Source organism: Leiobunum rupestre, chromosome 6 (assembly GCF_980474605.1).
Source record: "Leiobunum rupestre chromosome 6, qqLeiRupe1.1.hap1, whole genome shotgun sequence".
In the NCBI taxonomy this organism is placed as follows: domain Eukaryota; kingdom Metazoa; phylum Arthropoda; class Arachnida; order Opiliones; family Sclerosomatidae; genus Leiobunum; species Leiobunum rupestre.
In genome coordinates, this window is record NC_143389.1 from 20989992 (window position 1) to 21005764 (window position 15773).

At 41.7% G+C, this 15773-nt stretch overlaps 1 protein-coding gene across 1 annotated transcript; it reads left to right on the forward strand.

Moving 5' to 3' along the window:
• Positions 1-5659: 5659 nt before the first annotated feature.
• On the forward strand, positions 5660-6713 carry LOC149940274 (uncharacterized). The gene is made up of 2 exons (XM_090179203.1): positions 5660-5724; positions 5810-6713. The coding sequence occupies exons 1-2, from the start codon at positions 5660-5662 to the stop codon at positions 6711-6713; spliced, it is 969 nt and encodes a 322-aa protein (XP_090035329.1).
• Positions 6714-15773: the final 9060 nt, after the last annotated feature.

Here is a 15773-nt window from a genome sequence, read left to right on the forward strand (position 1 = left end):
ACACTTTGACTTCGCTTCCTTTCGCAAACTACTGAAAATCTGCATTGGGCGTTAAGCCAACCCATTTAGGACTCCTTAGAGTTTTATATTAACATTATTCGGAACTGAGCGCCTTCGTTACTCGTTTCGGTATCCAACCAAATTATAAAATATCCAAGTTTATATTAAAAATAGTTCGCTCGTGTTTCTTTTGAATTGGAAAATGCATTATATTTCTACCGAATTCTGAATATTAAGGATAACAAAGCATATTTATTACTGTCTTTAATGATTATCTTCTTATTGAAACGTAAATACTAAAAAATATTCGATAAAAACGATTAACTACATTAACAATTAGAGTGCATTCCTTTATCATAATCTGTGATTTCAACTTTCCCATTATTGACTAGGTTACGCTCACGAGTCCCTCGTCAGTGGCTTCAAGCTTTCTTCACACGCTGTTGGTCTCTCATTTTACCCAGCGAGTTACCGAGCCTACCAGGGTCAAGGACACGGCCGCCAATATTCTTGACTTTGTGCTGGTCTCTGACGACAACCTACTTGAGGACATCCCCCATCTACCTGGAGTCAGCGATCACGACATTCTCCTTCTCAGAATCCGAGTGGTTCGCCCCCTGCCCAGAACCCTCCCTCGTTCCGTCCCTGACTTCAACAAGAACGATTTCGTTGCTATGGAGAGGTCGCTGGCAACTGTTAACCTGACGGCCACCACTTCTATTGTAGAGGCGTGGAGCGCACTCACTACTACCATCACCCAGGCGATTGCTGCCCATGTGCCGATGAAGAGGTTCTCCTCTCGACATAATCTCCCGTGAGTTCGCTCCTCTCTCCGCCGCTTGATGCGTATCACGAAGCGACGCTATAACTCTTCTCGGCTGTACCCTACGGCTGCTAAAACGCAAGCCTTCACTCGACATCGTGCCATTGTCAAATACCCTCGCCATCATGTCGACAATTGGCTTCCAACCTGACTACCCACAGAAAGCAGTTCTACCAGCTCGTCTCTATGAAGGTGAAAGTGGCTGGAGTCCCTGACCTCTCCTGCTCATGGCAGTCATACACCACTCCAGCAGCCAAAGCCAATCTCCTGGCTTCCACCTTCTGGCGTTCTTTTCCATGTAGACACCGTTCCTCTCCTGGAACCACGTTCGCCACCAATGTTCACAATAAACTACTCGGTCAAAGGCATTCACCAGATGCTCACAAAGGTCAAACCAAAAAAAGCTCCGGGCCTAGACGGAATCGAGGCTGGGTCCTCCGCAGGTGTGCCGATGTCTAAGCCGCTCCTGTGACTGTCATTTTCCAGCTCTCCTACGATACGGGAGAAATCCCGGATGACTGACGTAGGGCCAACGTCACGCCGATCCCTAAGGGTGGAGACAAGTCTGACCCAACGGAGTACCGTCAGATTGCACTCCTGCCGCAGGTCCTCAAAGCCGACGAGCATGTCAGTGCGTCCACCATCTCAGCTCACTTCATCCAGCACAACCTCATGAGTCCGTCCCAGCACGGTTTCCGTAGTGGCTTCAGCACTGAAACCCAGCTCCTTTGCTGCGTTGACGCCTGGACTCCTGGGCTGGAGCAAGCCGGTCGAGTGGATATCATTTTCCTTGACTTTCGCAAATCCTTTGATTCGGTTCCGCATGAGCTCCTTAAGGCCAAACTTAACTCCTGCGGGGTCAGGGGTAGGACCCTGAACTGGCTATCAGCTTACCTCGAGAGCAGGAAGTTTCAAGTAGTACACCCCGGTGCCACCTCCGACTGGCTCCCTGCTTCCTCTGGCGTACCGAAGAGTTGGTCAGCCAGTTCACTCAGTGAAATATGTCCTTCAAGGCGCTGACCCGTGCACAGTCTCCTCCCAAAAATATCTCGGAGTTACCTTAACAGACACCCTGGAGTGGTCAACCCACATCAACCGTGTCATTGCCCAAGCAGCTAGGGCCTTGGGTTTCATCCGCCGACACTTGTCCCGCTGCTCCACCGCGATGAAGTCGTAACAACCTATGTCCTTCCGATCCTGGAGTACTGTCTGGCCGTCTGGTCCCGATCAACAGCAAGTGGCGCCCACGCGGTTGACAGTATCCAGCGGCGTACCCTTCGCTTCGTGACCGGCGTTAGATTCGCGTGGAGTACGTCGATGACAAACGTGCTCAAGAACAACAAATGGGACACCTTAGCTTTGCGCTGCCGTCTTAAGCGTCTCATTATCACAAATAGCGTGGTTCATCGCTCCTGTGGTGCCCTCGCCCCCCCCCCCCCTCTCGGCGGTCCTGTCCGACTGGCATCACCCCCCAAGAGGGAATCGGGTCGCTTCTTTGATTCATCCGGGCTTCAGACTTGCCGTCCGCAAACATTAATTTCTCCCCTCCTCCATACAAGAGTGGAATTCCCTTCCGGATTACCCAAAGGACATTTCCGACCGTGCTCAGTTCCGGAAGGCCCTTGCTACGTACTAGGTCCGTTACGCTTAGCTTTAATCGAACTAAAGAAGCTTCATGGCGTCAAGGAAGATCATAATTTGAATCACCTCCATAATTCGTAATTTGCGAAAATGAAAGTAATTTAATATTCCTAATGAAAATAATACACGTTATAAATTTAAGATATATGACCAACAAGTAGCGTTAAAAATAAAAGAACTAAAAATTGGATATTGGAAATTTTTACTATATTATTTTTAATTCAGCATATATTGAGAGGTTCATTAAAATTTTGTCTAGGTTATTTGAGGTTAGGGGGTAAAGTTTGGTTATGAGAAGTATGCTGTGTTTGATAAGATTAAATTGGTTAAAGTGATGTTAAAATGGTTAAACTGACCTTTAACGGTAAAACAACTTATACTTTGACTAAAGGATAATTTTTAAGAATTTTGAGTATAGACCCGTGCGTAGAGAAATTTTTAGGCAGAAGTGTCGCCGCCTACTGGCCGAGTTTGAAAATGTGAATGCAAAACTATGATGTTATACGACTAAATCTAGAAGGCGCTTTCTTTCCTAAGATCCTGGCCTATATCATTTTATAAAATAGTTGTTGAATTCTTCTTATAAACCGTCTAATTTGCAGTTCTTATTCTGTTATATGGGAATTTGGTCGAATGATAGGTAAGACTCGTTAATGTCGTAATTACTTAAATTATGAGCAAAAATATAAGTAGCCGATGACTATATTTTTGAAAAAAAAAGGAACCACATTGTAGACTAATAAGCGACGAACTTAAATGCCAAAAAGTGTATTACTTCATGTTAACGTAACTTGCCTAAGTGAAGTTTATTATGACTATTGAATTTATCCTAGTTTGAACGTTTCAAATATATTTTTGAAAAAGAAATTGTGCAAAAACGAAAAAATCTATTTTTTTGGCATTTATAGATAATCTATCAGAACTAATTATTTTTGAAACTTGCTATTCATTAGAGTGTCATTTCTAAGTGAAAAAATCTAATGGAAGAATAAAAATAACGTTTTTTTTCAGTTATAATTGCTATTTTATACGATAAATTTATTTTTAAAAGTTTATCTCTCAAAAACTATCTTTCCATATTTCAAAAAATGAATAAAACGAAAAAAATAATTGATGGCTTTGCGTAACTTAGTTATTTTATTCAATCAATTTTTATTTGAGGAATATCTGATATAAATTATCAATTGGAAAAAGTCACAGGTAAACATTAGTTAAAGATTATCTTATTTTCGTCGTTTCCCAATAATTTATCTGACCCGCTTAATTTCTTAGCGTACTTGCAAATAAAATATATTTTCTATCTAAGTAAGCTTAAGTAATTAAAAAATATATATCATTTTTTGGAGATTTAAAGTTATTTTATCGGATTTCAAATGTTTTTTGACTTTTCTGAATGAAATTATCTTTACATTTAACTAGAAGTAGAAAAACGGATAAAAATAACTGATTTTTGTGGTTATTTGAAAAATAACCGAAATTTCCTCGGATAATGGATGGATAATGCCGACCACTAGGAGTACCTCGCCACGTCATCAAGCACCGCCGGTAGCGACCGCTTCAACGAAACCGGAGACAGCTGCTCCCCGGGGCCTACTCTTGGCTAGCGATATTGCCCTCATGGTGGCGGAAATTGTGGATGCAGTCGTCGATACCATGACAACATGGTACTCCTCAACACTGGCGAACCCACACGCAGCCCGCCTAAAGGCCCGGACGGAACGTTGGATCTTGCTTGCGCTATCACCGAACTGGCTATTCATCTTTCATGGTCAATTTTGCACCGCGGAACCAGCGATCATCTGCCAATCTCGTCACACATCACTAGCCGTCCACCAGGTCCAGCCCATTGGCACTACTCTGCCGCTGAGTGGAAACTTTTCCGTATCCTCCTGGATGACTCTCTAGGATCAGATAACCTGACTGTCCAATCGGCGGAATCTCTTCTACATCAAACAGCGATAGCCACGATTCCGGTTAAGCGGGGCTGCGGTGCCACAGCTCGTCGTCGGCTACCTTGGTGGGACGTTTATTGTGCCGACCAGTGTAAAAAGGTCACTGCGGCTCGTCGTCGAGCTAGACGCTCAGGGCATTCTCTGGACCAAGTGGTCTAAAATCACGAAAGGGCTCTTTTTAAGAAGCTCACTCGAGAAGAGAAACGAGACAGTTGGAGAAGTTACTGCAGCAAGCTCCATGCGCACACCCCATTAACTCAGGTATGGTCCCAGGTTCGGTGGTTTAAAAGTGGTAATCGTCCCCGCCGCCTCGTCTCACTTCAACATGGGGACGCGGTCGTAACGGATCAATCCCCAGTGTAAAATAGTTAGAAGGCGTCCAATATTCTACCCCCTTAGTATTTTAATTCAAAGTTAATAATATGTGCGTGTTTAAATTTATTGTATAGTGTAATTTGTGATGTAAAATATAAAATTGATAAAAATGTAAAATTTCCTTTTCCTGTAAATAATTAATTGGTGTATAATTTGTTATTCAATTCATTTCATTTATTTAGTTTCAATTTGGCGTATGTTTAATATGTATTTGTATTGTATTGTATTGTATCAAGATATTTTGCTGTTTAATTTGTATTTTGAATTTATTTGTGGGAAAATTGGTTTCTTTTTATGGTAATTGCGAAATCAAGGTTACTGTATGGGAGCCACCAGTTGAGAAATATTGTGAAACGGGTAGGGCCGCGGAAATTGAGCAGAGGGTTAAGCCCGCCAGCTCTTGAAATGGAAAGTTTCAAAAATATTGAAAGGAGAAAGCCCGTGTTGTACGGGGTTTTTCCGAACAGAAGACGAATTTTAGGCAGTTAGTTAGAACTCTCAACGAAAATCGGTCGCCGTAGAGACCACCTCTCCTGTTAGCGAGAAATTTACTTTCATTTACGCGAAGTGTAGCGTCTTGGAGTTGTAATAAAGTTGTTTTGTTTAATCATCGCCTCGTCATTAAATAAGTTTAGTCGCGCATAGTACTAAGCAATTTCAGGTGTTTTTCAGTCGGCATCTGCAATAAATAGTAGCTCTCCCAACTTAGAAACCCCCTATACCACCCGATAACGTCGATAACCTTTTCTTTATGGTGCCGAAACCCGGGAGAAGGGACAGTGAGCAGTTAAATGATCGGGTATGAACTATTGTGTTTGAAACTTAAAAAAAAAACTCTTCAAGATGACGGGAAATGACACTAACGACAATGCGGGAACCGGAACCGTTGCAGACGAATAGTTTTATCGAAACCATTGTCGAAGCAAAGACAAGGTGAATTAAATCGGTTAGCGGGAGTACGAAAGACTACTCGTAAAAACACGGAACGGATTTTGCGGGATTTGAACGATCTAATCAGGTCGGCAAGATTATCGGAAGATGATCTCGAAGACACTTTAGCATTATTGGCGCTAAAAGAAGCTGATCTTCAACGATTGGACCAGGACATCATGGGTCTATTCAACGAAGCAATGGCAGCGGAAATCGAGATGGAGACCACCGCAGTTCAGAAGATACAAGAGGATATCACTTTAGCGCGGACCAAGGCAGAACGGACCCTACGCAGGCTAAGAGCGGCAGGCGCCGCGTCCACCGTGTCCGACCACTCGACAACGGGAGGTGACCTCAGCTCAGTGATCAACGCGTCCTTTCTCCAATCGAGACTTCCAACCTTAACTATCAAACCTTTCAACGGTGACGTAACTAAATGGCCAGGATTTATCAGTCAATTCAAGTCCGCAGTCGCCAATAAGAACATTCCGAAGGTAGATAAGTTTGATTACCTAGTATCGTATTTAGAGGGTGACCCAAAGAATTTAATAAGTGAAATGACCGCGTCAGATGAAAATTTCGATGTAGCGTTAGGGATTTTAGAAGATAGATACAACCGTACCGATTTAGTTACTCATAAACTCTTTAAAAGACTAGAAAAATTGCAACCCGTTCAGGACTCTAATAACTTTCACGCATTGCGCAAATTCTATGATAGTGTTGAAATAAATGTTAGAAGCCTAAAGGCGATAGGAGTGAATGTAACAAACAATAGTGATTCTATTTGTTCTAATTTAGTAAGTTGTCTTCCAAATGATATTAGACTTAAATATAGTATGAGCCGTGGCAAATCCGCAAACTGGGATATAGAAGAATTTATTAAGTTCTTAAGAATAGAAGTAGAAGGTCGTGAAACCTGTCATTTATTGGGTAATAATTCTAATGTGAAGAAAGAACGCAAACCTGATAATTCCAGACAAAGGTCTAGTTAACATGATAGAAATGAAAATGTCAGTGGTGCGCGTCGCAAAGCGTACCCGTCAACAACCTCCACGCTCACGACCCAAGTAGGGGAGCGGAAATTGTTTTGTGTTTTTTGTAAAGCAGACGCGCATGCCACCTCCTATTGTGATAAATTCACTTTGGATGAGAAAAGAAAAATTGTGCGAGATTCCCGCAGGTGTTTCGCGTGCCTTAGATTAAACCACGAAGCTCGTGATTGCGGTCAGCGATCGCAAGCGTGTAAACTATGTCGAAAAAAACAAAACATAGCTATGTGCTATCAAAACAAATGCCATAAGATCGAGAATAATCAAATCGCGAGCGCGGGAAGTAGTGAAGTTAAAGTCGCGGAAAATCCGACCGATCAAACCGCCAGTAAAGTTGTTACTCAGGTCGATTGTGAGAAGACCGTGTTATTACAAACGGCCCAAGCGTTCGTCACAAATCCCGCCTACGAAGAGCCACGAGAACGAGTCCGTTGTTTGTTGGATACAGGCAGCCAAGCCTCCTTTAAAGAAAATATCGCGCGTCGTTTGAAATTACCAGTAATCGGCGAAAAGACCATCTCCATTCACAACTTTGGAAACGAACGTCCCGAAGAAGTCCGTAGACAGATCGTGCGCTTAACCCTCACAAACGCCAAAGATCCAAACGTCAAAGTTCCAATATCAGCAATTGTCGTCCCGTATCTCTGCAACGCAATCACCACGGTCAACTGCGTAGAAATAGAAAGTTTCGCCCGATCAAGAGGCATCCAGTTATCCGAAGAAGCCGCCGTAGGATCTACCCGAAGCTCGAGTATCGGGATCCTCATTGGAGGGGATTTCTACTGGGAAATCGTAAGCGGAAAGACGGAGCGATTTGGAAAGTCAACTGAAAGTTCGTTCGTAGCCATCGAAACGAAGCTCGGTTGGGCGATACAAGGCCCCGCCCCAGCGTACAACGGAGTTAGCAGTAACATAGTAAACGTCTTGAAAATAAGCGTAGAAGATATGAAAATTTCCGAGAAGCTTCAAGCGTTTTGGGAACTGATACAATCGGAATCAGAAGCGACCAAGAGAAAGATGTAACTGAAGATGACGTCATAGAAGAGTTTAAAAACAACATCGTATTTAAGAATCACAGATATTACGTAAGATTTCCATGGAACACCCCGAAAGAGAGTTTGGCCAACAATTTGGTTATGGCAACCACAAGAATGCGCGGTTTAGCGCGACGATTTAATTCGGATCCAATTCTCTACGAGGAATATAAGAAAATCATCGATGAGCAGATGATGCTGGGGATAGTTGAAAAAGTTCAAAATGAAACCGAAATGCCAGCGGGAACCTATTATCTCCCGCATCAGCCCGTACGATGAGAGTCCAGCGCTACGACAAAACTTCGTATTGTTTACGACGACTCAGCCTAAGCTAAAGGCGAACTTTCTCTTAACGAATGCTTATCAAGTGGTCCGAATCTGAATCCTGATTTGCTTAAGCTTCTCCTAAGATTCCGCAATCATAGGGTGGCCATTGTATCCGACATAGAAAAGGCCTTTCTCCAGGTCGGTCTTCTGGAGGAGGAAAAACACAGCGTCAGGTTCCTTTGGGCTGAAGAAGATCCGTCAGGAAGAGTATTGGAAAACAAGTTTCAAGTACTACAGATGGCCAGAGTACCCTTTGGGGTCACGAGCTCTCCATTTCTATTGGTAGTGACTATAAAGGCGCATATTCGTAAATACGTCGCATCGGACAAAGGGGCAGTAGAATCTCTAGACGAGAACTTGTACGTAGATGATTTCCTGGGGGGAGAAGATACACCGGAAAGAGCGTACGATCTATCCAAGAGAATCTCGACCATATTGGAAGGAGCGAGCATGAACCTCCGCAAATGGCAAACGAATTCGCCAGAACTACGCGAGATGTGGGGATCGGAAGCCGAACAGTCAGGAGCGGAAGTTGTCAAGTTTGAAGGTCAGGCCGCCGCAACCAGCCAAAAGATTCTTGGGTTGCTTTGGGATCCCGAGAAAGATACTTTCTCATTTTATTTACGCAAACTACTAGAAGTTCTTCAAGACACGAAGAAAACAAAACGTTACGTACTCAGTGCGTTTTCACGTATTTACGATCCAGTTGGCATCATTTCATCCTACACCGTTAGGGCCAAATTTATCTTCCAGCAGCTCTGGGAGCAGAAGAAACCCTCACTTAATTGGGACTCAGAACTGCCCAAGAAATTGGCGGATCAACTCGAGCAATGGCTAATGGAGATGCCGGAATTGCGAAAAGTGGAGCTACCTAGATGCTACTTTTCAGAAGATAAAATAAAAAGCCGTCAATTGCATTGTTTTTGCGATGCCAGCGCAAAGGCGTTTGCTACCATCGTATACGTCAGATATATAACAGAGTCAAGGAAAATAGGAGTAGCATTCGTATCGTCCAAAGTAAGAGTCGCTCCTATTGAGAAAAAACTATCTCTGCGCCGTCTCGAATTGATGGGATGCCTTTTAGGCGCTCACCTCGTCCACAACGTCTAAGATCTTTTCAAAGACGGAAATATCGAATAATTTCTTTGGACGGACTCGTCCATCGCTCTAAGCTGGGTCAAGAAAGAGCCCAGTATTCGAAGACCATTTGTCAAAAATAGGTCTGTAGAGATCAGGGAGTTAACTAGTCCAAATAATTGGTTTCATTGCCCAGGAGTCGAAAATCCGCCGGATATACCGACCAGAGGCGCGAGAGCGCGGGACATAGTAAATAATCCGATGTGGTTTGGAGGACCGAGATGGCTAAGTGAGGAACCAGCAAGTTGGCCGCCAGAAGGTCAGTAACGCCGGACAGAGACGAAGAGCAGAAAAAAATTGCAAAACCGTCTCAGCTGTAATCTGCGAAGACCCACCACGCGTCCAGGGCCGGCGGATCGTGTTAATCTCGGGTGGGTAGTCAGACGAGGGGGGGGGGGGTATTGGGTTATCCTACATATAAAGATAGGCCTATATAATACTAATTAGGAGAAATTGATAGAGGTAAAAACTACAAAAGTTTAGTATTATTCAAATTTATTATTACATAGTATTAATTGCGCAATGCAAAAACTGTACTGCGTTTTGCATTTTCGGAAATGAACTGATTCACCAATTTTTCCAAATATTTGGACGGGTGATTTCATGTAGCTATTAAAATTCATATTGCTACGTGTAACGATGTTTGAAGGATCTGAGTACTAATATTTAAACTCAATTATATAGAAAGGTAGAGACAACGTAAAAGGTAGTACTGACAACTGTGGGTACTTTTCCTACCGCAATTTGTGGTAGAAGACGTTGAAACTAGGCACCGATTATTTAAATTACAATTATTTAAAAAATAAATGGAGACTTTATGGCTTTGGTGGCAAATAAGCAGTTTAGGGAGAATCAGTTATTTATTATTTGAACACTTAGATTAGAGCCCACTACTAACCGAATAATCAACTCAATATCATATATGTAATATACATTTAGTATCGTTTACCTTCTAAAAGTTATAGTGTATGCAATTATCAATCCTGCTTCACAACGCGAGGTAGAAATGTAACACCTAATAACTATTTTATATAAATGTTTGATACAAAGAGACTAATGACGACAAACATTAACGTTTAAATACACTTATGAAAATTATTCTTTTGTCATTTTACGTATTTTTAAATTTTGATTATGATGATTTATTTTAATCTATTTCAATCGGGGCAGTTCCGCGTGCATAGTTTTCAACAGCACCGATATTTAATGCATGAGATAAAGATAGTGTTCTATTTAACTTCCGCATCACTTCCCGATATAAGTCAGTCTTTACCGTATTTTCCGAAATCGAAAGGGGATTGACGCGAAGGAAATGAAAAACCTTGTCAAAGGTCTATGCTTAAGTTGTGATTTGCCCTTTTGCGAAGACTGCGTTTTACTAATTATGCTTGTCTCATTAGAATTAAAAACGAATATTTAATAACCTATTTTACAAATTTACTTCTGCAGTTTTTATACTGAAAAGTGTCACTGACCACTTACCAGGAACTGAATTTTCACTGCACAACGTTACTCGGACTCACTCCTACAATCGGGCGAAGAAGAAGGTGGGGAAAAACTGGGAAAGCGGTTCTTCTCTCAGTGACGAATTTTTAATTGTGGCCGGTACTAACTTAATGAAGGAGGGGATAGGAAAAATACGTAGTCCCGGGAAAATTGTGCACATTATTTTGTAGGCGGCATGGCTCTATTATTCTTTGTAAAACCTTTTCGAGGAGAGTGGAAACATAGCTATTCTGTGACAATGGCCGTGGCTCTATCCCCACAGTACAGACTTTGATGACATCAATTCCGGGTGGGTAAAATACCCACCCGGAATTTCCCGGGTGGGTACTTTTACCCACCATACCCACATTATCCGCCGGCCCTGCACGCGTCGGTAAACTAATGAACGCTCGGAATTACAGCTCAGTGAACAAGCTGTTCCGTGTAACAGCGCTCGTTCGAAGATTCGCCCACAAATGCAGAAAGATAGAAACGGAAACCGAAGCGATTACAGCTCAGGAACTGAGCAACGCCGAAATTCTATGGTTACAGAGCACCCAAAGTCAAGATTACCCAAGAGAATTAGAGGGCTTAAAGAAGGACGGAAAGGTATTCAATTCCTCTAAAATACTCACACTAAAGCCACAATTAAATCAAGACGGCCTCTTATGCGTGGGAGGAAGGTTGGATAAGTCAAATTTGACGGAAGAAGAGTAACATCCGGTCATCCTAAATAAAAATAACCATTTATCAACATTGTTACTGGAGAGGTGCCACCAGCAAGTTATGCACTCCGGTGTGCAGAACATCATTAGGCAATCAAGAAGTAGATATTGGATCATAGCCGCTAGACAATTAGCCAACGTGGTTATAAATCGTTGTACCATCTGCAGAAAACTCAGAGCCAAGCCTTGCGAAGTTCCAGAAGCGCCACTCCCAAAAGAAAGATTGGAAGAACGTAGGATTAGATTTCGCCGGGCCTATTCACGTTAAGATGGGCAAGGAACTAGAGAAAGCCTACATCCATCTATGTACCCGCTCAGTAACGCGAGCCGTACACCTTGAAATGGTGCCTTCGCTTTCCACTTACGAATTCATGATGGCGTTCAGAAGATTAATTTCCAGACGCTCTGTCCCCAGCGTCGTCTACACCGACAATGCTCCGACATTTAAACGTGCGGACAAAGAGCATTGACAATAAAGAAGTACGCCGATTTTTTATTTATTGTATCAAGATATTTTGCTGTTTAATTTGTATTTTGAATTTATTTGTGGGAAAATTGGCTTATTTTTATGGTAATTGCGAATTCAAGGTTACTGTATGGGAGCCACCAGTTGAGAAATATTGTGAAACGGGTAGGGCCGTGGAATTTGAGCAGAGGGTTAAGCCCGCCAGCTCTTGAAATGGAAAGTTTCAAAAATATTGAAAGGAGAAAGCCCGTGTTGTACGGGGTTTTTCCGAACAGAAGACGAATTTTAGCGGTCAAGGAAGAGACCAGGTAGTTAGTTAGAACTCTCAACGAAAATCGGTCGCCGTAGAGACCACCTCTCCAGTTAGCGGAAAATTTACTTTCATTTACGCAAAGTGTAGCGTCTTGGAGTTGTAATAAAGTTGTTTTGTTTAATCATCGCCTCGTCATTAAATAAGTTTAGTCGCGCAGTAGTACTAAGCAATTTCAGGTGTTTTTCAGTCGGCATCTGCAATAAATAGTAGCTCTCCCAACTTAGAAACCCCCTATACCACCCGATAACGTCGATAACCTTTTCTTTACCCAGTTGCCGAGTGCCTGGCTCAGTCCGCCGGAGCAGATATTCACCCCCAGCCAACACTCGGTCCGGATCAGCCTTACCGACAGGAACCTTTTCTGGAAAGACCGCCGACCAGGTATAACGTCCCTTTTACGGAAACGGAGCTATACGATGTCATCTCTGGCCTTCACAATACCTCCCCGGGGATCGATAACGTCTCTAACCCAAACATGGGCAACTGATGTGATTACTTAAATGTAAATAATCACGTTCAAAAAGTAAGCCAAAAAAGTTCATATCAGTTTGCTTAATAAAAAAGCAAGCTAAGATACAATATTTTTTATTTTGGTTTGCTGATAGTATTACACATCGATTTCTTAAAATATCGCAAAATCAACTATAGACGATTTATCAGCGAGCGAGCTAAATCTTCGCTAAACGAATCCAGCTCTCTCCTCGTTTGCTCTCTCTTCAGCGAGCGAGCTCTCTCTAAGCGTGGAGATGCCGCGATCAACGGAAGGCGCTTACGGCGTGACGAACGAGTCACTCGCGAACGAAGATGATTTCGCTCTCGGTGCAGAGAGAGAACGTGCCCAAAATATCTGGGCGTCGCGTTCGCATGAAGCTGATTTCTTATCGAACGATAGGGTCTTCTCTTTCGCTTCCTTCTTTCCGATGAAAATCAGTTTTCAAAATTCAGAGTTTTATTTGACCTCGGCCTTGATACGGTGCACGAAAACAATTTCGAGGTTTGATGGTTAATGCGCCATCTACTTTGAGTTTTCGGAATTAATTTGTACTTTTTAGTTCCACATCGAGATATATATATCAAAGTGGGACTATTGCTAAGGACGGAATGTGTTGTTGTTGTTTGTTTGTTGTGGAAAGCGACGACACTGTAGATGGAGCTGCGAAAAATAATTTACAAAAATATTTAAATTTATTTAAATAATTTATATTATTGACGACACCGGGATTCGACTCCAGATAGCTGCTGGCCGCGTAGTTTCCAGAACCGACGCATATACCAAACGAGCCACGCCGTTCTCTTCGAACTTCATGCTTGAATTTTAACGTTGAACACTTTTATAGTTTGTATAGTTCGTCCAGAGATTTTCCGCCCCTCACGCGTGCCGTTAATTTCCGCCCTCTCCGACCAACCCCCATAAAGGGAAAGTGAGCGTAAAACACCAGTTGGTCTCTTTCGATAGAACTCTTTGACGCGCACGCAGTGCCGTTATTTTCCGCCCCCTCTGACCATCCACCTTAAAGGGAGAGTAACCGAAAAAAAGTTGGTCTCATTCGATAGAACAATAAAAGTAAAAGATTGGAATCGTCTACGCTCGCGTCTACGTGAAAGAGTGAGACCAAAAAATCCAAAGCGGTCGAACTTAGGGCCTGTTGCAAAAGTCTGCTTTGCTAGAATCAAACATGTTAAATTCAATGGGCTAGCACTTTGCCTAGCACTTTGGCAACAGGCCCTTAAGCTGAAACGTATGCGACCATGGGGACAGAATATCCGTCTTGCCATATTCTTAGTACATAAATACATTCTTGCAATAATATGATTTATGCAGTTGTTAATAATCCATATTAAATATCTGCTCTAAGAAAATACCAATTTAATCACCGATATAATAAAACATTCGAGAATGACATATTCTATTAATATCTGTTCTGCAAAATTACATTCATAGGTATTGTTTTTATGAATTTGGGAATTTACATGACTTTTGGTGCCTAAACTACCCAAATGTTTGATAGAAATTTCCTAAAATAAACACATTTGAATCCCAGTTTAAGAATTTCTTTAAATCATGTTTCCACCAATTTCAATAATTTAAAAGAATTATGTTCGTCGTGTTTTGCTTACCTATTTCACCTTTGATACTTTCCGTCTATTTAACGATAGGAAATTACATGGCCTCAACAGCTTTTGTATTGGTTTGCCCACCCGGTTATCCTGTGGGTGGGCGGTGGCCACTCTTTAATATAGGATGGTAAATTATATATCAAACGATAGGAAATCACTTGGCCTCAACAGCTTTTATATTGGTTTGCAAACCCGGTTATCCTGAGGGTGGGCGGTGGTCACTCTTTAACATAGGATGGTAAATTATATATCAAACGATAGGAAATCACATGGATTCAACAGTTTTTGTATTGGTTTGCCCACCCGGTTATCCTGAGGGTGGGCGGTGGCCACTTTTTAACATAGGATGGTAAATTATATATCAAACGATAGGAAATCACATGGCCTCAATAGCTTTTGTATTGGTTTGCCCACCCGGTTATCCTGAGGGTGGGCGGTGGCCACTCTTTAACATAGGATGGTAAATTATATATCAAACGATAGTAAATCACATGGCCTCAACAGTTTTTGTATAGGTTGCCCACCCGGTTATCCTGAGGGTAGACGGTGGCCACTCTTTAACATAGGGGCCCTAAATGGCTTAGAGTGTGCAATAACTGGTGGCTTTATCGGGTAGTCGGGGTCCGGCTCTTGTAACCCATAAGAATTAACATTTGTCCCACATAATTTTGATGCTAATTTTATTTTGTTTCCAGTGAATGTTAGCGTTAATTCGTATCGTTTTCACAAGGGAAGAGTAAAAATCCAAATCGCGTTATATTAGAATTAACATTTGTCCCACAAAATTTTAATGCTAATTTTATATTACAGTGTAAAGTTTGTATAAAAATATTTGATTTAATCTTTTTTCTTTGTAACTACAGTGCATAAATTTACCAATACGTCGGTATTCAAAAGAGCAGTCACTTAGACTTTGGCTTTAAACTAATGCGTTTTTATACGAGCATGTAAATTATTTACACTGTAGATAAACTTTTTACTCCTCGATGTGGTAAATATATCTCACATATGAAATTAAATTTTGAGTAAAATTTTTAATCACAACCTGAATTAAATCCTCCTTTACTTAAACCCCCAAGAATATTTTTATCACCCTGTACATAAATCAGCAAGAACATTTTAATCACCCTGTACATAAATCAGCAAGAACATTTTAATCACCCTGTACATAAATCAGCAAGAATATTTTAATCACCCTGTACATAAATACCTAAGATACCTTAATCACCCTGTACATAAATCACGGTAAATATTTTAGTCCCGCTGTACATACAACCTGTACAGAAATCGCGAAGAATATTTCACACTTATATATTACTTCCGATCATATTTTATTAGAATTTATAAAACATTTAGTGTCACACTTATTACTTATGGTCATATTTTATTGAATGATTT

Excerpts from the sequence above, each read along its gene's own strand:
- LOC149940274 (XM_090179203.1), top strand. The coding sequence starts at position 5,660 with ATGCGGGAACCGGAACCGTTGCAGACGAATAGTTTTATCGAAACCATT. Across the intron at positions 5,725-5,809 it reads ATTGTCGAAGCAAAGACAAG|GTCGGCAAGATTATCGGAAG; the intron begins GTGAATTAAATC and ends CGATCTAATCAG.